Raw genomic sequence first — 25303 nt, forward strand, 5'->3', positions numbered from 1 at the left:
GAACTAGGGAAAGATAGGGCAATATAAAATGTTACAAACCAACTTGCCCATTGCGGCTGGGTGCTGGAGAAATGAAAAAAGATTTGCCCAAGGTCAAATGATGACCTTGGCATCACCTGCCCAAGGCTAGTGATGCATGGAATTTAAATCCAGGCAGATTGCATTGGAATTTTGGAATTTAAATCCAGACTCTAAAGCAGGGTTCTTAAGCAGTATAACACATACATACATACATACATACATACACACACACACACACACACACACACACACACACACAGACACAAAAGTTACAACATATATTGTTACGGTTTCTGTTTAATAAGTGCTTTTTAGACTATTGGCAGCCTTTAGTTAATTTTTAGAGTTCTGACAAAGTTGATTTTGACAACTTTTAGTGTTCTCATTGCTTTTATGGAACATCAGATTTTCAGAGGTCCTTACTCCATTAAGTTCTCAAAGAAGCCATTTTTATAATTACAACAATGGAACACTAATTACTATTCCTTTCTAATAATCATGTTTCTAAAACTTAGAAAACCAAATATTTCTAACTAGAAATGTGATGGGAATTCAAAAGAGACACCTCTTCTCATCTGGCATTTTAATTATTTCTGGTTTAGTTGTCCAAGTCAGAATCCTAAGCCTCAATTTTCTTAAACGTACAAGTGAAATATTGTCTTCCCCAGCCTTAAGATTTAAAATGATAACGTAAAACTAATTACAAAGCTACAATAATCAAAACTGACTGTACTGGCAAAAGAACAGTCATACAGACCAATGGAATATGACCTCAGAAATAAACCATGACATATAAGGTCAATTAATTTTCATCAATTGAAAATTAATTAAGGCTGCCAGGACCATTCAATGGAGAAAGGGCAGTCTTTTCAACACATGTTGCTGGGGAAACTGGATATCCAAATGCAAACAAAGGTGAATCCTTACCTTTCGCCACATACAAAACTCAAAATGGATCAAAGATCTAAACTCTTGGAGGAAAATCTTCGTGATACTGGATTTGGCAATGCCTTCTTGGATATGACACCAAAAGAACAGGCAACAGAAAGAAAAACTAGACTTCATCAAAATTTAAAACTTTGGTACATCAAAGGACACTACTGAAAGAGTGAAAATGCAACCCACAGAATGGGAGAAAATACCTGTAAATCATGTATCTGATGACAGATTAATATCCAGAATATATCAAGAACTCCTACAACACACACAGAAAAACAACCCAATTAAAAATGGGCAAAAGACTTAAATAGACATTTCTCCACAGAAGATATATACAAATGGCTAATAAGTACATGAAAAGATGCCATCAGGGAAATGCAACCAAAACCACAATGAAATAACACTTTACATCCATCACGACAGCTATTAAAAACAAAAATAACAAATGTTAGTTAGGATGTGGAGAAAGTGGAATCCTTCTACATTGCTGGAGGAATTGCAAAATGGTGCAGCCACTGTAGAAAAGTTTGCAGTTCCTCAAAAAATTAAATATAGAATTACCATGTGATTCAACAACTTCACTCCCAGGTATATACCCAAAAGAATTTAAAGCAGGGACTCACACAGATACTTGTACAAAAATGGTCATAGCAGCATTATTCACAACAGCAAAAAGTGTCCAGCAATCTAAGGGCCCATCAACAGATGAACGGATAAAAAAAATGTGGTATATTCATACAGTGGAATATTATTCAGCCATAATAAGGAATAAAATTCTGATATATGCTACAACATGGATGAATCTTAAAACCATTATGCTATGAGAAATAAGACACAAAGGACAAATACTGTATGATTCCACATATATAAGGTGCCTAAAATAGTCAAAGTCAAAGAGAGAAAGTAGAACAGAGTTTTACCAGGAGCTGGGGGTAGGAGTGGTAATGTGGAATTATCATTTAACAGGTACAGAGTTTCTGATTGGGATAATAGTTCTGTAAATAGATAGTGGTGATGGTTATACAACATTGTGAATGTATCTTAATGTCACTGAATTAATTGTATGGTTAAAATGATAAATTAGGTTATATATATATTTTACCATAATAAATTTTTAAATGATAATGTATTATCCAAAGGTCCTATTTAGTGAGCCTTTTGTTCCTCAGGTGAGACGGTGGTTATAGAAGTTACTTAAATAATAAATACTTTATGAAATGGCTGGTAGTTAATAGTAAATAGTACCCACCCTCCAAAACACACACACATACACATACATACACACACACGACACTACACATTCAATGCTCTTATCAAATACCTATAATTATATTTTTCAAAGGATTACACATCCAATAAATTCACTAATGATGCAAAGAATTTACATCCTCCCATACTGACAGATAAAAACACATACATTCTCTAAGCACAAAGCTCATATTCACAAATAACTTTTTGCCTAAAGACAAATTTCAATTCATAATCACAATGGGAATTTAGTTATTTAATGCAACCATTAACCTAATGTCACCAATAAAATCTAAGCAGTTATATCACAAAACCAGGGTTATATTCAGTGGACATGCATTAATAATCTATACAATTTAACATTATACCAGAAAAGGAACTGAATACAAAATTTCCCTTGATTTTTGGTGGTTTTCAAATTTCATGGCACAGATTCCCAAGGTAAAAACAGATTTTAAATATTTTCGATAAAATGGTAAAAAATTTAACAAGCCTTTTAATTTTCGTATTGGGGTGAAGATTTAAAACATCAAGCTGGCCCCAATCTGTCAAAAATGACAGGTAAATAATTTACAATGACTATACAGGCTTTAGTTACAATGGTATTAGAGGATGACTCTCCCCTGGCAAAAACCTTTTATGGTTAATTCTCAATGCAAACATGTTTTTGTAAATACTGTGATAATATAAACTTGGAAACATACCTGGAATCAGGACAGGGACGAAAAATAAAACGCAAGTCAATCTTATTTCTGACCTGTAATCATAAAGCCTTTTGGCTCTAAACACCAAACACTGTCCTTCAATATAAAACTAAATTAAGAAGAGTAGAACAACTTTACCATGCTGGCTGACATTCTTCTACAGAATTATCTTTCACTACACATCAAGGCAGGGCTCAAGCTCCATTAACTTGCTTCTCTAGAAAGAGTATAATTAGCAGAGCACCAAAATTTATAAACTGATATGGCAACCCAAAATGCTAAACACACTTTTCAAACAGAAGCAAATTTTTCCCCATTGTTACTTCTATGTACCATGTTATTTTTGAAACTTATGTGGCTACCAATAAGAAAAGAATCAGGGAAGCTTTGAACATATCTTGTACTTTTCATCAAGGCTAAAGTGCAAAATATCTCCATGTCTCTGGTATTTTAATAGGAAAAAACATAACACATAATAAAGGAACTGAGGTGACAGTAGAACTAATACAAAAAAGACTTCTTTAAATATACACTTGAAGACTACATAAGACCAATTTAATTTTTCTTTCTTCAATGAAATCTGTGAATGAACCAAGTTCTCACAGAACTTGAGATCTTGTTTGGTTCTCTTTCCCAGGATCAGAAATTCCAAAATTAGAGAGAAAAAAATGGAAGAAAATAACATTGCATGACAATGGACACTAAGTTCATAAAGAACTTTTTTTAAAAAAATGAGATATTATGGAAGAAAACACCATGAAAATAATAATCCTATGAGAATTGTTTTTTACGCACAGTAAATTTGAGCCTTGGTCTTCATGAAGATACTACAGCTTATATAGAAAACTATAAATATACAAGACTCCAGGAAAAAAAAGTCAAAATACATTAACATTCTGTAGGCCTAAAAAACTTCTGAGGGGAGGGGAAAGGACGGCCAACTGAATCTTCACTTAAGAATACAGAACTATGAAAAATTCCTGGGTCAAAAGCTCCAAGATGCTCCAAATGGAACCACACTTCGTGAAAACATACAACCCTAGATATAGTTTTAAAAGGAAAGAAAAAGTACTGAATAACTGCAGTCCCTTCCAAAAAAGGATATCTTAAATTAAGGGGAAAAGATTCTAATAGTGTAAACGAATCTGGCTCAGAAAGAAAACTGAACAACATATCCAATGTTCTGTCCATAAAAGTAATGACGGTACATCTTTAATATTAAAGAAATAGGCTATAAAAAAGTTCATTCTCAGAATTGGTTTTAGTAAAAGTTCATTTGTGCTCCTTTGTGGGTGCATAATAAAGTTCCATGGGTTTGTTCACCTTCCAGTATTTCTCACTGACCAATTCCAAAGAAAAAGAGCCATTTAACACCTAAAACAAAAACAAAAACAAAAACAAAAAAAAAAAAGAAAGAATTATGAAAACTGCTCAAAGCACAAAATTGTGAGATGGAACAAACAGAGAAGTCCATCTTAGCACAACAATGTAAAACAACTATACCCCAATTTTAAAAAAGTCCATCTTAAAAAAAAATTCTAAGATAAACTTGTCACTTACACTATTCATAAAAGAACAAAGGATATATCAAGTTAACTACCTGTTGCAACTTCTCCTCCTTCCAGAGTCTGTACCATTTTATTAGGCCCCACCCCACAACCTGCCACTCTCAGATGATCAATGTACTCCCAATTTCAACAGCCTATTATTTTAAATACTTACAGTGAACTGGCCACTGGCTGTTGCTATGTAAATGGTATACTGCTTCTCACTGGCTGTATCAAGGTTCATCTGGTTTGATTCTCCTTTGTTTCGAAGTTCTTCTAAAGCTAACCTCACAGCCAGATACTTGGATAAGTGATCAACAGTGGCATTACCTGAAGTCTTTATGTATCTGGAAAAATAAACCATTAAAACCTTACTTTCTAGATTAGTGATAAAACATACATAAACTATAAAACTAATACATTTCTAAGGGCTTCCCTGGTGGCGCAGTGGTTGAGAGTCCACCTGCTGATGCAGGGGACATGGGTTCGTGCCCCGGTCTGGGAAGATCCCACATGCCACAGAGTGGCTAGGCCCGTGAGCCATGGCCGCTGAGCCTGCGCGTCCGGAGCCTGTGCTCCGCAGCAGGAGAGGCCGTAACAGTGAGAGGCCCGCGTACCGCAAAAACAAAACAAAACTAAACTAAACTAATACATTTCTAAAAAGATATATAAAATGTAAAATGTCTCAATTATTGACAAAATACCAGAAATTTATTCCTCTATTATCTAAAAATTTCTTATTGAAAAGGTACAGAAACGGTAAAAGTACAAGCTCACTATCTACCAGGCCATGAAAGCTCTACCTACCTTACCATCCATAAAATATGACACAGAATGACAAAAATCAAATAGAAATAACACTGTACCGAGAGGAAAAAAAAGAACATACCCCTCAATCCCAATGATCAGAAGTTTTGAGTCTACAGCAGCAAGAATAATACTAAGAATATGAGCCAATTTCTTCTTGTCTAAGAATTAATAAATTTTAGGTTTTTAAGACAAAGCACTGAAGTGCTAATTGTTTTTTGAAGCATCGTATACCATTTACTCACTCACTCAACAAATATTTGATGCTTATATGCACTCAAGGACAGGCTCTCTAGAGTTATATAGTGGTAAAGCAGCCATCCTGGCCAGCATGAATTTTAGAGCCTTCTGGCACCCTAGCATCATTGTTAAGAAATGTAAATGATCCTTTCTCCTCCTCTGCCTAGAAGGGTCATTCCTTTCAGATACGCAACTGTGGGTGGGAAGCACATGAGGAAAGACGAAAACAACAATTCAGGCAGCCAAAATATCCAACCAAACCCTGGCAATCAATGGGATGACAAATGTCACCCTTAATTCTTATCTAAAATTGCCTTTTAACTCCTTAACATTCTAACATTCTAAATTCAGATAATCTGAAACTAACCCACACGCTTACCTTGTCTGTGCACTGTCATCTTTTTCCATAAGTGTGGGATGAGGCCTGAATACTAATTCAATTTCACTAGCACCATCCATTACTGGATCAATTGCCACTGTTGCATTGTTATTATCAAGCTCAAGCCCAGAATCATCAGATGTTTTGGTCCGTTTGTTACTAGGTCCTGCTTCCTGATTGCTATGTGTGGATGCATTACTACAGTGAGAACTGTCTCCATTGTCTTCTGCTCCACTACCATTTTCAATCTGTTGTTTCTTGCCTCGCTGTAATCTAGTTAAGGAAAACAAAACAAAAAACATGAAATCTTCATTTAGGCCTTTTCAGTGCATCAATTTTGAAGTATGTTTACTGAATTTACTAAATTCTAAGTTCCCTGGTGGTCTAATGGTTAGGATTCCGGGCTTTTACTGCCATGGTCTGGGTTCAATCCCTGGTCGGGGAACTGAGATCCCGCAAGCCACGCAGCGTAGCCAAAAAAAAAAAAAACCCCAAAACTAAATTCTAAAAACATCTTGATAACTGAATTTGCTCCAAGTTGAATAATGTCACTTATTTCCCACATGTCCCTGAAAGGTCTAGGGAATGTCACTTATACACAGGCAAACATCTGAATAAATTAAACAAATGTTTATATTCCCTTAAAACTTTTCTTTATTGATTATAGGAATTATTGGCAAATATTTACATTTTGATGATTTCCTTTATTATGAGATTTTAAATCTAAAGAAAGGCATAATTCAGTTATGAAAAATTTACAGTTCTGAGGGAAGATATTTATGCCTTTTTAATTAGAATTTCTTAAGGAAACAGGATTTAAGAGTAATGGTAAGCACTACCTGCCCGCTGCTGACCTCACCCAAAGTCTGCTAATGCAATGCAAAATTATTCCAATGCAGAAGATGCGATGGTATCTAAATATGGAGCATAAACACAGAAGCAGCTCTCTAACAAGCTCAAATACTAAAAACCAGTAACTGGGCAAGGTACTTTGTGTATACATCTTACTTACCCATCAAAACAACTATCAAGGCAGTTAACGTTATTATCATTTTATAATTGAGAAAAACCAATGAAACTGAGGTCCATGGTCCATGGTTATAAGCTAGTAAGCACCAGAACCAGAGGAAGAACTCGATACACATTCTTTCTACCATATGTATTGCCTCTCCAGCTGTATATACAAGAAAAAAGGAGGGAATATGTGATGAAAAAGAAATATGAAAGAACGACATGCACTTCTAAGAATAGTGCCATTACTACATTTTTATTGCCAGAACAAGGAAATAATAGCCCACTGCTTGGGAAAGACGCTCAAGAACTTTTTTTTTAAATTGAACTATAGTTGATTTACAATTCTGTGTTAGTTCTGGGTGTAAAGTAAGTTATATACACACATACATACATACATATGTATATAAAATTCTTTTTCAGATTCTTTTCCATTGTAGGTTATTACAAGATATTGAATATAGCTTCTGGTGCTATGTACAGTAAATCCTTGTTGTTTATCTATTTCATATATAGTGATGCATATCTGTTAAACCCATACTCCTCTACTTTATCCCTCCCCCTCCCCTTTTCCCCTTTGGTAAATATAAGTTTGTTTTCCATGTCCATGAGTCTGTTCTGTAAATAAACTCATGTGTATTATTTTTTTGATTCCACATATAAGTGATATATTTGTCTTTCTCTTACTTCACTCAGTATGATAATCTCCACTTTTGCTATGAATGACAGTATTTCATTTTTTATGGCTAATATTTCTGAGAGAGAGAGAGAGAGAGAGAGTGTGTGTGTGTGTGTGTACGTACCACACCTTCTTTATCCATTCATCTGTTATGGACACTTGGGTTGCTTCCATGTCTTGACTAATGTAAACAGTGCTACAATTAACACTGGGATGCATGTATCTTTTCGAATTAGTTTTCACCTTTTCTGGATATATGCCCCGGAGTGGGACTGCCGGATCATATAGTAACTCTTATTTTTAGTTTTTTAAGGAACCTCCATACTGTTCTCCACAGTGCTGCACCAATTTACATTTCCACCAACAGTGTAGGAGGACTGGCTCCCTTTTCTCCACACCTTCTCCAGTATTTATTATTTGTAGACTTCTGATGATGGCCATTCAGATCAGAGTAAGGTGATACCTCCTTGTAGTTTTTATTTGCATTTCTCTAATAAACAGTGATGTTGAGCATCTTTTCATGTGCCTGCTGGCTACCTGTATGTCTTCTTTGGAGAAATGCCTATTTAGGTCTTCTGTCCATTTTTTGATTGGGTTGTTTGATTTTTGATACGTAGTTGTATGAGGTGTTTATATATTTTTGAAGTTAAGCCCTTGTCAGTCTCATCATTTGCAACTATTTTCTCCCAGTCTGTATGCTGTCTTTTTGTTTTGTTTATGGTTTCCTTTGCTGTGCAAAAGCTTATAAGTTTGATTAGGTCTCATTTGTTTACTTTTGCTTTTATTTATTTTGCCCTGGGAGACTGATCTAAAAAAATACTGCTGCAATTTACATCAGAGAATGTTTTGCCTATACTCTCTTCTAGGAGTTTTATCGTGTCATGTCTTATATTTAAGTCTTTAAGATATTTTTAGTTTATTTTTGTGTATGGTATGAAGCCATGTTCTAACTTCATGGATTTACATGTGGCTGTCCAGCTTTCCCAACACCACTTGCTAAAGAAACTCCTTTCTCCATTGTATATTCTTGCCTTCTTTGTCAAAGATTAGTTGACCACAGGTTGTGTGGGTTTATTTCTGGGCTCTTTATTCTGTTCCACTGATCTGTATGTCTGTTTTTGCACCAGTACCATGCTGTTTTCATAACTGTAGCTTTGTAGTCTTGTCGGAAGTCTGGGAGGGTTATGCCTCCAGCTTTGTTCTTTTTCCTCAGGACTGCTCTGGCAATTCTAGGTCTTTTGTGGTTTCATATAAATTTTAGGATTATTTATTCTAGTTCTGTGAAAAATGCCATGGGTAATTTGACAGGGATGGCATTAAATGTGTAGACTGCTTTGAGTAGTATGCCCATTTTAACAATATTAATTCTTCCAATTCAAGAACATGGGATGTCTATCCATTTCTTTGAATCTTCTTCTATTTCCTTTATCAATTTTATAGTTCTCAGCATATAGGTCTTTTACTTCCTTGGTTAAATTTATTCCTAGGGTTTTTTTTTTTTTTTGAAGCAATTTTAAACAGGATTGTTCTGTTTTGTTACTTTCTCTTCCTGATATTTCGTTGTTAGTGTAAAGAAATGTAACAGATTTCTGTATATTAATCTTGTATCCTGCTACTCTGCTGAATTCATTTATTAGTTCTAATAGTTTCTGTGTGGAGTCTTTACAGTTTTCTATAGAGTATTATGTCATTTGCATATATAATGAATTTTACCTCTTTCCCTCCTATTTGGATACCCTCCCTCCCTTTCTTTTTTGTTTTGACTGCTGTGGCTAGGACTTCCAATACCATGTTGAATAGAAGTGGTGCGAGTGAGCATCCTTGCTTAGGAAAGATGCTCAAGAACTTCCCCCCCCCCAAAAAAATAAAATACTGTTTATGAAATCTATACAGCATTTCAAAATTAAGAGGGGGTGACTAATATGTTAATTGACAAAACTATGATTCAAAAATATATGAACACTGGGACTTCCCTGGTGGCACACTGGTTAAGAATCTGCCTGACAATGCAGGGGACACAGGTTCGATCTCTAGTCCTAGAAGATCCCACATGCTGCAGAGCAACTAAGTCCGTGTGCCACAACTACTGAGCCTGCGCTCTAGAGCCCGCAAACCACAACTACTGAGCCTGCACACCACAACTACTGAAGCCTGCACGCCTAGAGCCCCTGCTCCGCAACAATAGAAGCCACCGCAACAAGAGAAGCCACCACAATGAGAAGCATGCACACTGCAATGAAGAGTAGCCCCCGCTCACCACAACTAGAGAAAGCCTGTGGGCAGCAACAAACACCCAACGCAGCCAAAAATAAATAAATTTATTAAAAAAAAAAAAAAAGTGAACACATACAATGGATTAGTCTTAAAAAGGAAGGAAATTCTGCAGGTGCTACAACATGGATAAACTTTGAAGACATTAAGCCAATCACAGAAAGACAAATACTGTATGATTCCACATATATGAGGTATTTAAAGTAATCAAAATCACAGAATCACAAAGCAGAATGGTGGTTACCAGGAGCTGAGGAGAGGAGGAAGAAATGAGGAACTGTCGCTTAATGGGTACAGAGTTTGTTTTATAAGATGAAAAGAGTTCTGGAAATTGATTGTACAACTGTGTGAATGCACTTACAATACTGCACTGTATATTTAAAAATGCTGAATATGGTAAATTTTATGTTTTTTATCATAATTTTCTACTGTGATATGGAAAGACCAAAATAATGAAACAAACAAAAAACTCAACAGGGTTACTTGTCTAATGTATTTATATTTACCTCACACTTCTTTCCAAAGAACACAGCTAGGTTAATGTAATTTCAGGCAGCATTCATAAAATAATGTTCAGATAATGGAGGTAGATCAAAAGCCTATCATATCCTGCATTTATCAAATCATATCCGTAACACTACATACTGTTATAGAGGTAGCATTTCAAGAATTACACACCAACAAACTTGAATGTCATATGAGGAATAAAAGAAATTAGGAATGTAAATATTTAGCCTTTAGAGGAGCATATAAGAATGTATATTTATATGAAGTTATTTGAGGACTAGTAGATAGAAGCAGAATCTGAAATAAATATAGAACCCAACATAAGTATTTTGACAAAGACATATCAAGACTGCTACACACAAAAGACTAATTTTAATTCAATATAAGGGAAGAACTTTAAAAAAATATATATTCATACAAAACTATTTACTTTAAGCCAAACGTAGTTCTATGTACTGGTGTTATAAGAATCAGTAATACTCACACAGTCTCTACCCTCTTAGGGCTTATGTTATTCTAGTACAGCAAATAACATACACATGTTCAGAGAATGATAAGTGCTATGAAGAAAAACGAGGCAGAGAGGGTAAGAAAGTATGGAGTCCTGTGGTGGAAGACGGGAACTTAGCAGACACCTGAAGAATGAGTGTGTGTGCCATGTGGACTATCTAGAAGAAGAGGGTTCCTGAAAGAGAGAACAGGAAGTATAAAGGCCCTGAGGCAGAAACAAGCTTGCTAAGTCTTAAAAACAGCCAAGAAGCTTTAATAAAGTTATTAACAAATGAAAGAAGCTTCTATCACATACTCCCACCATTAGAAATGTTCAAGCAAAATGAAAGGTCTATCTATAAAGGATTTTATGAAGGGGATTCTTTCTCCTGGTAAAAGACTAAAAGTTTACTCTTCCGAACCACTTCTCGAACTTTTAAAATACGAATGCCTGTACCCCAATCAAAGATTTTGATTTACTTAGTCTGGAGTGATGCCTTTGAAGCCCTAGGATTTAAAAGCTTTCCAAGTGATTCTGATATTCAGCCAAGGTGAAAGCCACTAGATTGGGATGTGGCTTTATTGGTGGCTGGCTTTATTGCGATGTGGCTGTGGAAGATGCTGACTCTCCCTGAGGCCTAAACATATCAGGAGATGTCAGAGCAGAAAAGAGAATAGGGGTGAGGAAAGTGCTCAGATTATATAGGGTCTTGGAAGCTATCATTAAAGTCTTTTAACCTGACTGTGAATAGAAGCTATTAGAGGCTTCAAAGCAAAGGAGAACTATGACCTGACTTCCAATTTATCACTCTGGCTGCTGTGCTGAGCACAGACAATGTGGAGGTAAGCATGGAAAGTTGAAAGACCAATTGGGAGGCTATTTCAACACTTTCAAATGAAAGATGGTGGTTGCCTAGACCAATTTGGATATATTATGGAAAAAGCTACAAATATATTTATTCACAAACTGGAATACGGACTGGGAAAAAAGAGAGAGGTGAAAGGTAACGCCAAAGTTTTTGGCTAAAGCAAGTAGGATGATGGAGTTGCCATCAACTAAAATGAGCAAGAATGAAGAGAAGTAGGGGATAAGAATTACAAGTTCAGTACTGAACATGTTAAGTTTGAAATAAGGAACAGCTAACGACATACAAAGGGAACCAGGAGAATATCGTCTCTTGAAAGCCAGCGGAAGGAAACCAGTCAAAGAGAAAAGAGAAATTAACTGTATAAAATGCTGCTAAATAAGATGAGATCTGAGAATCAGCAATTGGGTTTTGCAGTGTGGAGGTCAATGGTAACTTCAACAAGGGTGATATGAGGCATTGGGATAAAGCCTGACTGGGGGAGTTCAAAATGGGACAGTAGAAGTATTGGATATAGTAAGCACAGACAACTCTTTTAAAGAGAAGAAATACAATGGTAAGTGGAGGGAGAAGTGGGTATAAGAGGGTATTTGTCTTGTTTTGTTTCTTTTTTAAGACTCTAGTACTTTAAATGGAATACCGTATTAGGCCTAGAGACATATTTTATACCTTCAAGAAAAGGTAACCACACAGAACTACTATTTGTTACTGCATTTTATCTTTCTCAAAATGGAGGGTGTTAATTCAGTATTTAATAGAGTGGAAAAATGGCCGCCCTGCCTGGCCTTCTCTCCCGTATACCTGTTCATAGCCTGTATCTTCAGTCCTTCCTCAATGCTGTGACTGAGTGCTTGCTGATTGTTGTGCTTGTTGATCCTGGCTAATACTCTTTCTTGATGAGCTTCATACTCATCACGACTTGGATAAATTTTGCTGATGAGTGCATCAAAGTTTGGGTCTGGTCTTAGTGATCTTTTGGAAACTAGCTTTTTCCGACAGGTAGGGCATTCTTTATTGCTAAATAAAAAGAGAGAAAAGAAAATGTAAATAATGCCAGGATCTTTGGGCTAAAGACAAAAATAGCCAGCTTCCAGATAATTATCATCTGTATTCCAATAGCTTTACTAAGTCGCAGAAATTTAAACTGATTAACCTGACTTTCCTTGAATATCTGACTAGTGACTAAGCAAGATTTTTGAAACATGAGACTCTCCATACTACTTGCCAATAGAGAAAAAACTAAATACTTCCCCATGATAAATTATATATAACTATTTTAGAAATAAAAATCTATTCCTTCCTAAATTTCCTGTTTCTGATATCCATGCTATACATGGAAAAACTATCCACTAATATATATTAATTTATATGTTATGAATTATTTTATTAAAATATTCATCAGGACAGTGAGAAAATCATGGTTTCATGCTTTGTAATTTCCTCAAAACAAAAACTCATCCTAAAAAGCTTCTAAAACTATATAAAATCAACTGTTTCAAAACAAAGATTCTCCAATAATTAAAACCTAGACTTTAGATAAATTTCCAATTCTCAAATGAACACTTATAGAAAATGTATTTCTCAAAACCCACAGAGCACTAGAACACTGTCCTTGTATAATTTAAGTACCTAGCATAATTCATTTTAACATACCCACTTCTGAGGGCTGTGATAATGCAGTCTGCACAAAAACGATGTAAACACTCTTTTGTAGTCATGGTGTTCTTCAACATATCCAAACAAATTGGGCACATTAATTCACTGTGCAGACTTCGAGGTGAAACCACAATTTCCAAGCCATCCGTTATTGCCTCCTGTAAAAAGCATCACTTTAAAATTAAATGCTACCTAATTAAAAAAAATTATGGACAAGTTCAAACGTAAGAATATAGAAAATGACAAAAATGAACATCTATATACCCATCACCCAGTCACCATCCCTGTCAACTCACAACCAATCTTGTTTTAGCTATAATCTCCTCCAACTCCCCTCAGCCCCAGCACCAAAGCATTATATAAATGCCCTTATTTTAATACTAAAGATAACATATTATATATTTAAAAGATAACTAATGTTAAATCACCCTGGTATAGCAATAAAAAAAGCATTGAATATGGAATCAGATGGCTTAGGTTCTATTAGTTCTACAACTAGCTTTGTGACACTAAATAATTAGTTTTAACATTGTCTTCTTACCTGCAAAATGAGGAAGTTAAGCTAAATGAACCCTAAAACTTCTTCCATCTGCAAAACTGCACCATTTTGATAATAAACTATACATTTCACGCCATCCATTAAAAGATTTTAAAATTCAAATACAAGTATTCCCTATTTATACACAGCTTAACAGGATTTAATTTTAAAATCACCTTTTGAACCTTAAAAAGTCTTGATCCACAGAGCAGTTTTATACAAAGTGGTCAGGTTCTCAAGCTAACCTACAAACTGATTTAAACCATAGCACCTCCGAAGTATAAAAAGTATTAGTATTTCTAATTGTCATGTCTAAAAATGTTTTCAGTGCGAAAATGCATTTGGAGATCCAATGTAGAATTCAGGACAAACCTCCCAAATGCACAGATTAGTGACTCCTACTTTCTTTGCCACTGCCACTACTCGCCCTTCCCACAAGGTGGCACTGAGAACAAAGATTATGTAGCTCTAAAGGCACCAATACAGGCTCCTATGGATTGAGGAAAAAGGTCTAGTATGTGGCCACTGAAAAGAAAGATGCAGGTAGAATAAGGGGCTTCCATATGTTACACTTCCTGTCTCCACTGGCTCTCCGTCGTACTTGTGTTTTCTCTATAGGGTCAAAGATTGATGACCCCACAAGGAAAGCCATCGAAACTATAGATATTGTCCATTATCAAGTATCCATTATGTTTCAACCTCTCTATATAAAGCACTTTCTGTATTTTACTTAGTTTAATATACACACAAACTTTTGATTTAGGAATTATAACCTCGATCTTATAAATCACACAGAGAGTATGATGATGACTTAGCTAGTAATCAAGTCTGGTCCCCTCTTCCTCTTTAGAATTTGCCTAGCAAAATCTGAACCCTGGATAAACCATCCATCCATATTTTCCATGCCTATACCTGTGCATCTGCATAGCACTGCAGGGGAAAAAAAGGGAGGAATCACACAACCAGACTGATATCACTAAAAACTCATTTTTCTTTTCACTGCACTATTTTACAACTTTTCTTCTATCTGCAGACCTACCACCTAAATGTTCAATAGATTAATTACCTTACCTCAAATTCCATTTAAAGAACTCTCGTTTTCTCTCTACCAAATCTTTATAAAGCATCTTCCTCTTTCTTCTTAGAAGGAGAAAGTACACCTCTTCCTATCACATGTCCATTCCTTCCTACCTTCTCAAGTATATCCCTCTTTGGATTTCTATTTGATCTCAGACTTCAGCAATCTCTCCCTCTTCACTAAATCAGCCTAGATTAATATAGGGTTGCTGCATAGTGAAATGTGAATGATGAGCTTAGAGCTGTGTGTAGAGGAGGGTGGGGTGACACTGGTTCCATCTCTCATCTTATTAACAAAACAAAATTTAAATAACTTCCCAATTCTATGTTGCCCTCAAGTTTTCACTCCATTTCTCTGTTTCTCTGCACAGCCAAACTTCTCTGAAACATTACCTATTCATTTTCACCTCCCCCTCCCCTTTAACACAGCAAAACCTACTCAAGTGAATCTACTCTGGTCAAGGTCACCAAGTTATACAGCCAACTCTAGTGCTCACTTTTGTAATCTTCACCTTATTCATCCTCTCAGTAGTACTGAACACAGTAACTGCATCCTCCTTGAAACACTTTGTCCTATGTTTTGATCCCCTCACTTCATCTTCCATTTTTCCTTACTTTTCTTTGGCCGTTCCTTCTCAGTCTCCTTTGCTGGCTCCTTTTCCATTACTTAATTTCTAAATCTTGAAGCTCCTCTGGATGAAGTTCTGGGCCTTCTGCTCATCTCTCTCTAGGTGATCTGGCATTCTCATGCTTAAAATGTACTGACAAGTCCTAAAACTTTATATTTAGTCCAGACCTCTAGGTAGCATCTCTACTTGTCTTATAGGCATTTCAAACTGAAAATGACTTCAGTTTTAAGCATGTTTATCTCCTTCAAACCTGTTCCTCTCCCAGTCTTCCCCATCTTCACCTTCTCAAAATAGTCTTCCCTGGTTCTCCCATTATTATTTATTACAGCATTAAGGACCTTCCCTTTACATAACTTCTCATATATGTAATTTACTTGTTTGATGTCCATAAACTCCCTGGGCTGGTGCCACATCTGTTTTATTCACCACTTTACCTACTGCCTAGCTTAGGACCTGGTACAGAATATGCACTCAAATTATTTGTTCAAGAAATGAAGTGTCAACCAAACATACATAAATTAGAACTGTATATAAATTTATTATTACTGTTATGTTCTTTCAAGTTTTCACTTTCTAAAACTATATCCCAGTTTATATGCCTCATATTTCCCCTAAGTTATCTTAATCTATATTACCTGAGGTGTTCGTTGTAATTCATATAAACTGAGTTCCCATGTTTTGCTTAATGGTTGAGTTCCGTTTGTCTGCACAGCCTGAGACATTGCTAGGAATAAAGAAGAGAGAAAACCAATTTTAGTATCTGAAAGGGAAGTAAATCTCAAAACTAATTTTTAGACATTGTAAATCCTGAGAGTAAAACCAACAGAATTTACACACTGGCTCCTCAAGAACGAAGAAGAAAAGCTCAAGAATCTTTCCATTTATAAATACAAGCTACTTGAGAGCAAGAAGTTATCACTGATCTCTGAATGCCTAACAGCTCGCACACAGAGAATGCTTAATTATTACTGATGTATAGGAAACTCTCTTCACCCAAAATAAGAAGTATCTTTCTGAAACTGGCAGTCATGGAACTTAGAACTGTCAGGAAAATCTCAGACTCTTCAGCATGGCCATCTAGTCCAACTTTTGCCAAAGATACAAAATCTACTTTAAAGCACTTTAAGCCACAGGTCATTCTGCCTCTACTTTCACAGCTCCACTCATGAAAAATCCCCTTTCTAATAAGTCAGCTTATCTCCTCCTAATGATGAGCCCAAAACTGCTTCCTATTCACCTTACAGCTGTCCTCTGGAGGCAAACTGACTAAGTCGAATAATTTTTCTACACAACAGTCTTTCAAATATTTGGACACTGTTATCATATTCCACCTGATTTTTCTTTACTTCTGGCTAAATGTCCTAGTTCCTCCTACTGCTCACCATGTGACACAAGTTCAAGGTCTCCTCACCACTGTGACTTTCCTCTTGTTATGAATGAACAACGTACAGCCAACTTCTCTGCCTGTCTTTGAATAGGGGGACGAGATCTAGTATACATGTAAGGAAGATGGTCTTAGACAACTAACTCCTCTAGGGCAAGGGAAGAGGCTCCAATCATTCAAGTATCCAGTAAACATCTATTATTGACCAAGTAGAATTGCTCTAGGTCCTTGCCTCAGAATTCAAATCCTATAAACAAAGAAATGTGTGTAAACAGCTAAACTACAAACTGACAAGATCGAGTCTAAGCAACCATATGGAAAAAACAATATGGAATTACAGAGAAGGATCAGGAAATTTAAGGAGTCAGGGAAGGCTTAAATGGAGATTAAACAGCCTTAAAAAAAATACTACACTGGGATGGGAGTACAAAAGAAACAGGGTTCCAGGCAAGTCGAGCAACATGTATGTAGGTATGAGTCTGGAAGCCACTGGAAGTTTTAAACAAGAGAGTGACATGATCAAATAGTTTCAAAGAAATTCAAGCAGTATGTAGAAGACAGAATAGAAAGCAACTAGCAGTAAAAAGAACAATGAGGAGGCTGTTAAAAAACCTCAGTGATATTAACTATCTGAACCAAAGCAGCAAAGCACAGACAGAGAGAAAGAATCAGACAGATCACTACATGATACATACGACACTGGTCTAAGAGGGAAGGGTCAAATAAGATTTTAGGAAAGCAACCATACTTTACTGAGATAGAACACAGAAGGAAGGTGTGGGTTAGAAGAGAAGTGGAGCTGCTACACACACTGAGTTCCAGTTATTTAATGGAGCACTGAGGGAGGTAGAGTCGTCCAGTAGATAGTGAGAAAGAAAAATATCACACTTGCCTAAAGACACAACTTGCACACAGTATGGCATATATTCTACACTGGCACATAAACAATGAAGGACATGATCTATTTGTATTCAGGATGCTGAATTTCCCACTTTTAGCAGCTACCATTTAAAAATACCTGCTCTTAGACTTCCCTGTTGGCACAATGGTTAAGAATCTGCCTGCCAATGCAGGGGACACGGGTTCGGGCCCTGGTCCGGGAAGATCATACATGCTGCTGAGCAACTAAGCCCATGCACCACAACTACTGAGCCTGCACTCTAGAGCCCGGGAGCCACAACTGCTGAGCCCATGCGCCACAACTACTGAAGCCCACGCGCGTAGAGCCCGTGTTCCACAACAAAAGAAGCCACCGCAATGAGAAGCCCGCGCACCGCAACAAAGACCCAACGCAGCCAAAAATAATTAATTTTTAAAAGAACCCTGCTCTCAAGAACCCACCCAATGAGCAATTAACTTACTTTGCTTTTATAAGTAAAAGCACTTCACTGAAATTTAACCTAAATTCTAGCCCCCTCTAAAATTCAATATACATTGTCTCTTCAAAACGGCTACATTTCCACATGAAGTTTCTCCCTTGTGCAAGCAAAAATTTGAGATATGTTCAAATTTTTCAAATTTGAGTGAGTCATGGCTTTTGTTTATAATTTTGAGGCTGTCCACTGAGTCTACCTTGAAGACTCACTCATTTTGCTTATCAGAACCAGTGGACTCCCAAACAAGCAAACATTCCTTGAATCTTCTGTGCTTGAAATACAATTATCTTTCAGCTCCATCATGATTCCTGATCAGTGTCCCAACAGTAGCCTGAAATCTGAGCAATTTTTCACAGAGCTCTGGTCACTAATCTAGCTGAGTTTGTTATCCTATGATTAGTAGCCTGTGGTTCTTTGAGTATCTCCCTGAGTGCGGGAGTCACAAATTGAAAGAATTTTGTGACAGAAAACTTCTCCTTCATGAAATACTGTCTTTTCTCTATCATTCAATCTTCAGAGGATCAAATGATGGCACAGACTCTACTAACTGCTATCTAGTCAAACTGATGGATACAAGAGACCCAACAGACCAGTATCTGCTCTCTGGAGCAAAAAACTTTGCCATAAGCCTCTCTAAAAAGCCTTCATGAAGAGATTAACTAAAAGAGAGATCACTTTGTTTAATGTAGGAGGACTTTCTCCTTCATTTCTGTACTCTGGGGTTAAAGGTTAACATTTCTGTACTCTAGGGGCTAAATCATGGTCGCTAGCCACCATTCATTCATTCATTCATTCATTTATGGCTGCATTGGGTCTTTGTTACTGTGTGCGGGCTTTCTCTAGTTGTGACAAGTAGGGGCTGCTCTTCATTGCAGTGCACAGGCTTCTCACTGCGGTGGCTTCTCTTGTCGCGGAGCACGGGCTCTAGGCATGCAGGCTTCAGTAGTTGTGGCACGTGGACTCAGTAGTTGTGGCTCACGGGCTCTAGAGCGCAGGCTCAGCAGCTGTGGCGCACAGGCTTCATTGCTCCACGGCATGTGGGATCTTCCCAGACAAGGGCTCGAATCCATGTCCCCTGCATTGACAGGCGGATTCTTAACCACTGTTCCACCAGGGAAGCCCCCCTAGCCACCATTTTATGAGCATCACTTGATCTTATTGTATGTAGTTTGTGTATTGATGTGGGTTTCTCTACATCTACGATACAAACTTCTCCTGACAGAACTCCTGCCCCTATATACACTCTTATTAATCCTAGTTATTCTGCTTACCAGGCTAGACGGCACAATTTCTCCAAGGATGTTTATAATTACCTTAGCTATTATTGGTAATTTTGGACATGTCAAAGATAATACAACTAAAAGAAGCTCTAGAAAAGAAAGGGAAAAAAGGACCAAATACACAATGGGCAGTCTTTTTGACTGGTATGCTGAGGCCTCAAAATTAAACCCAAACTTCAAAGTAGCATCCCTTTAAAGTTCTCTAGCAAAGACCAAAGAAAAAAAGCATTCAAATTATCTGAAACCTGCCCTCCTTATGCATCCAACGTTATCATGTTTTAGCATCACCACCTTTACCTATATTCCCTCTGTTCCCCTCTACTGCCACCCCTAGAATCCTAAGTGAAATATCCTTTCCTCAAGGTCTTCCCCCAAGAAAACAACCAATGACCCATACCCACTTAAGACTGCTACAATGATAGGTAAACCAATGGAAACTAAGTTAAGGTACAGTTTAGGGCTAACAGTCACAATAAAAGACTTTCTAAAACCAAAAGGCAGACAGACTAATGGCTGCTACTGAATTTCATTCTATTAAGAAACTGTCCAGGAATCCCAGGCTTATATTAATGATTCCATTTACTTGTAGTCCCTCAGATGGATAAAAATAGTTGAAAAGTGGCTGGAAAAAAAAAAAAAAAAACCTTGCAAAACGTTCAACAGGGACTAGAGAACGCAAGAAAACCAGGGTGATAAATAAAGCCTTTTCTGGTGCCCTTCCTTTAAAACTTAGACTAAAATTCTAGGCTGCAAACAAGGAATGGACCGATAAATAAGAGACATAAGAAACTGGCTTCAAGGCGTTCAACCTGTATTGTGGGATAGACCCAAGAGGGAATGTAAAAAGAACCTGCCCCCTCTTTTTCTTAATAGGCTAAAATCTAAAATACAGGATTTAAAAAAAAAGTGTAACAGAAAATTGCAAATTTGGATGATTTCCAACACAGCTGAAAGAAAATGTTAGGAGACCTTTAGAAAACTGACAAATTACAAACTAAAACAAACATATGATACTTCAGATAAAAAAAAAAAATCAAAGATCCTTCAGCCTCTAAGTTTTAACGACCTATTCATAAAGATACTGGCAGATACAGCAATCAGAAAAATATCTGGAAGAGGCACTGCTCCATATTAGCAAATAAAGCGTGGTGTATGTGTGTGTGTGCACGCACGTGTGTGTGTGTGTGTAAAGAACAATGGCCCCAAATCTACCGATGCTGCTGCTCTGAAGATGACTCTAGAATTCACTGAATTCAAAGTGAACTACCTTTAAATACAGCTCCCCTGTAGATACATGTACCACTATTTCTACCATAAATCCTACAATAGCATAATGAATTTATCGGAGAACTAAAACTACTAAGATAGGAGGAATTTCTAAGAATTCTAAATCCTAACCCATGTCTCAACACTGTTACCCTGGGGTCAACTATAAACAGAACACTCCTTTCATCTGTCTCTAGAAAGCTTCCCCAGCAAATTAATAGGAACTGTCAAATGAAATATTCGCCTAAGTATATATATATATATATATATTTTTTTAAAGTCTTCTTTCTAGAGATGCCAGTTCTCCTGAACATAGCCAAATTATATCCGATTTGGATATTTGTATTCCTGTGGCAACTAAGATTCAGGAAGTAATTCACAAGTTAGTTGTAGTTCCAGAACTTCCTGGTATCATCATTTGGAAAACTAGGATCTACACGAGTTTTAAAAATTTTCCAGTCTTTCTGTTTGAATCTGTATTACAATCAATCATATGTTCCCTGGTAGGTAGAGTCTTAAATGCTACTGCATGGATGCCATCTTATCAGATAATACAGCAGGTAATCCTAGACCAAAAAAAAGGATACAGTCTTGCTGATCACCAAATCTGCTATCTCAATTTTTAAGAACATGTCAGCAGTGTAAATCTGAACAATAGTGACCTCTACTGTGACCTAGCCAAGGAGGGTCAAAAGATGATCTGAGAATGAAAAATTCCCTTTTTTGCCTCAAGACACAATCCACATATACAGAGGAAGCTGTAAATTCTACTCTGGCCTAAAGCACATTATCTACATGTATTTAGGAAGCTCAAGTTTCTACTTTTGGCAGTTACTGAACAGATAAGCTCTCTAGAATTAGTTCCTCTTTGCTTTAGGTCAATATATTTTTTCATTTAAATTTAACCTAAATTCTACCCTTCCCCCAAATCATATATAACCTTTCCTCTTCTTTGGTTTAGTGAGAAGCTGCATTTCTGTCTGCAGCTCACTCTTGCCCAAGCCAAGAATGTAAAAGACATTTAGCTTCTGTTTTTCGGATGGGAATAAATTGTGATTTTGATGACTGGTATTTGGGAGTCATCTATGTATATAGACAGAGCAACGAAAAAGGAAAGGAACAAGAATGGATGGCCTAGGTAATAATTATAATCTGAAAGGATGGAGAGTAGAGTTGAAGCCAGCAAAGAAGGGAAATTAGGTGTCAGACAAAGTAATCTTAGGGATTCTTTCCAGCAACAGGAATGTGCTTCCCAGTTGACTACTGCCTGAAGATCCCTGCAGCACAACAGAAGATCTAGGTCTACCTGTGGCCCAATACCCACCTAAATTATACTTCTGAATAAAAGATACCCCCAACAAAACAGAAATGTTTCTTGCACAAAGTAGGCGCTCAAATTTGTGGAGAGAGTGTTAGCATTTATAGTTTGGACAAGATAACTTCAGTAGCAGTGACAGAAACAGAAAATAGATCTTGAGGAAAGATCTAGTCACAGCTAAATTTTGAAAGCTCACGGCTTCAATAACCAAAGGGGAAACAGCAATAGGATATTCAGAATGCTCTTTTAAGGACCACAAATACCTGGCACTCATGTTGACTTTCCACATCTTCGCATATGGTAGATCACAAAGTCCTTTTGTGGAGGCTCAATGTGGTTTCAAAAGCTTTTTCAATACAACACCCTCAAGAAGTGACTACCCATAAAGCAAAGAGCAGAGCAGGCAAAAGAGACGAAAACTCCTATGCATTCTACACAAAAAGATTTAGTAAGCTTATCTTTTTTTAAACAAGAAAAAGGTTAGACTTTCATTTCCAGTTCTGCATGTAAGTTACCATTCAGTCCTAACAAGTAAAAAAGCTGAACAGACTGAAAAATCAACTACTCTTCTGGGATCCATAAGCGAGAGGAGGACACAAGGCAAATCACTGCCCCAAAATTGAAGAGACAGAATACAGGGAATCTCAACATATCTGAGCAGACTGAGGCACTGAAACCGCAGTAGGAAGCAGTGTCAGATAGGAAACTCTTGAACTATAACTGAAAAATGGTTGGAGGAAGCTCAGTGTGGACAAGTCTGAGAGTTAAAAACTCCAGGAGGACCCAGTCACAGGGAGGCCCCCACAATACTGTGAAATTTACCTCCAGCAGCCCAACCAGATTCCCACACTAATTATCAGAGAAAACTCCCCTCATGCTTCCAGCAGAGGGAGGGGAAAAGGAACCATTTCTAAATATGCCAGAGCATTCTAGTTCTTCGTAACAAGTCCTGCCCTCAGGGGAAATTAGTTAACCAGAACCTAACCTGCTGGGATATTACCAGAACCTAAGTGACCTGGAGAAGGGAAATACCCAACTCCAGTCCATTCTAGTCTTCCTGTACCACCTAAAAGGGGTTAGAAAAAAACTAAGAACCACTAGTGAAGTTCACAGCCCAGAGACATAGGCTCTGAGACCAATTACAGGACTACAGAACCCTTGCCCTCCCCCTACACCTCACCACCACATTACTAAAGGCCTTTTTGCAGCAGTTCCTTTTACCCAGTACATCATGTCCGGCTCTAGAAAAAATTACTAGGCATACCAAAAGACAAAAACACAATTTGAGAGACAAAGCAAGCATCAGAACCAGATATGGCAGGGACACTGGAATTATCAGACCAGAAATTTAAAATAACTATGAATAATATGCTAAGGGCTCTAAAGGATAAAGACCACAGAAGAACAGATGGCCAATGTATGCAGAGAGATGGAAATCCTAAGAAAGAACTAAAAAGAAATGAGAGCTCAAAAACTCTGTAACAGCCATAAAGAATGCCTTTGATGGTCTTATTAGTAGCCTGCCTACTGCTAAAGAAAGTATCTCTGAGTCAGAGGATGTACCAGTAGAACCCTCAAAAACTGAAAAGCAAAAAGAACAAAGACTGAGAAAAACAGAACAAAATATCCAAGGACTGTGGAATATCTACAAAAGATGTAACATACATGTAATGGGGATACTAGGAAGAGAAGAGAGAAAGAACAGAAGAAATATTTGAAACAATAATGACTGAGAATTAATTTCCCCAAATTAATGTCAGATAATCAAACCACAAATCCGGGAAGCTCCAAGAATACCCTGCAGAATAAATGTCAAAAAAACCACACCTCAGCATATCATTTTCAAATTACAGATATTCAAAGACAATGAAAAGATCCTGAAGAAGCCAGAGGAAAAGGTTATACTTACTTGAGTAGAAAAAAAGGGATGCAAAGTACACAGTATTTTCTGTACTTTGAACTTACTTGTATGCATTAGAGCTGCTTACATGTCTATCCCACTGACTTAAATAATTTGACACATCTTAATATTTTCTCCTACACCTAGAAATGAGCCTGCTTTTCAATAAAAGTTAAATAAATGAGGGAAGACATTTAGAAAGGAAAAAGAAATGAACCTTAAATAATACATAAATGGAAAGAATTTCCTAATGCTGATCTTTTATGATTTAACTAGGAATCTTCAAAGCGGGGTATGCGTGTGTACTCCTGAGCTACACAAAAGGCTGTAAGTCTTGGATACTTTGAAAGGAATTTAATTTCCAGATTATCAATTTTCCTGAAGTATTTTTACCAAAATTGATATGCCCTGACAAAAGGCCTATGTATCTGGGTAGGTCCCTCTCCCTACCCCAATCCTTTCATAAGATTACGTATCATTTACTCACTCATTCAAATACTGATTATCCATTGCACCCCATGCACTGTACAAGGTGCTAAGAATGATAGCAGTAAACACAAGTATATACACAATAAAGTAAAAATTCTTAAGTTCTAAATAAGACATACAAAAAAGGGCATTGGTTTAGATAATCAAGAAAAGAAAAGGAGCCATTAAAAACAGAGGATCAAGGAAGGACTTCAAAGGAACAGACATGTCGGAAAGACAGAAAGGTCAGTGTGACAGGTAAGTAAATGGGAAAATACACAAGAAGAGGTTTTACAGAACTAAAGAAGGTGCCATGATGGTGATCTTCCCAAGAATCAAATGGGGTTAAGCTGAGGGGCAAAAGCCACACTGGAATGGGTTAAAAAGGAAAGCAAAATTGACACTATATGTTCTTTATAAATTAATAAAGTGAAAATACAACCTTATCAAAATGTATGGGATGTGTAATGAGAAAAATGTCCTTCAGAAATACTTATAACCTTCAATTTTTAAGTAATAAAACCATGGAGAGTGGAAAAAAATATGAACCAAGCATTAGAAATTAGAATATGAACCTAATTAAGTAAAAGGGAAAAATGATCATTATAAAAGCATAAATCAAACAGAAACAACTGCTTTAAAAAAAAAAAAAGGAGGGCTTCCCTGCTGGCGCAGTGGTTGAGAGTCCACCTGCCAATGAAGG

At 36.8% G+C, this 25303-nt stretch overlaps 1 protein-coding gene across 2 annotated transcripts in view; it reads right to left on the reverse strand.

Annotated features, from left to right (window-relative positions):
* Positions 1–1329: 1329 nt before the first annotated feature.
* The window catches only part of RNF2 (ring finger protein 2), a 56990-nt gene continuing 33016 nt past the window's right edge, over positions 1330–25303 (reverse strand). For both annotated transcript variants that reach the window (XM_022593362.2, XM_089909927.1), the window contains exons 2-7: positions 16244–16332; positions 13362–13522; positions 12510–12725; positions 5886–6158; positions 4635–4806; positions 1330–4286 (exon numbers count right to left, since the gene is read on the reverse strand). In XM_022593362.2, coding sequence (XP_022449070.1) covers positions 4185–4286; positions 4635–4806; positions 5886–6158; positions 12510–12725; positions 13362–13522; positions 16244–16330 — 1011 coding nt within the window. In that variant the 5' untranslated portion in view covers positions 16331–16332 and the 3' untranslated portion in view covers positions 1330–4184. The remainder of the gene's footprint in view (positions 4287–4634; positions 4807–5885; positions 6159–12509; positions 12726–13361; positions 13523–16243; positions 16333–25303) is intronic.

Source organism: Delphinapterus leucas, chromosome 1 (assembly GCF_059928025.1).
Source record: "Delphinapterus leucas isolate spDelLeu-1000000601 "Yukka" chromosome 1, BTC_Dleu_Yukka2, whole genome shotgun sequence".
NCBI classification, from domain to species: domain Eukaryota; kingdom Metazoa; phylum Chordata; class Mammalia; order Artiodactyla; family Monodontidae; genus Delphinapterus; species Delphinapterus leucas.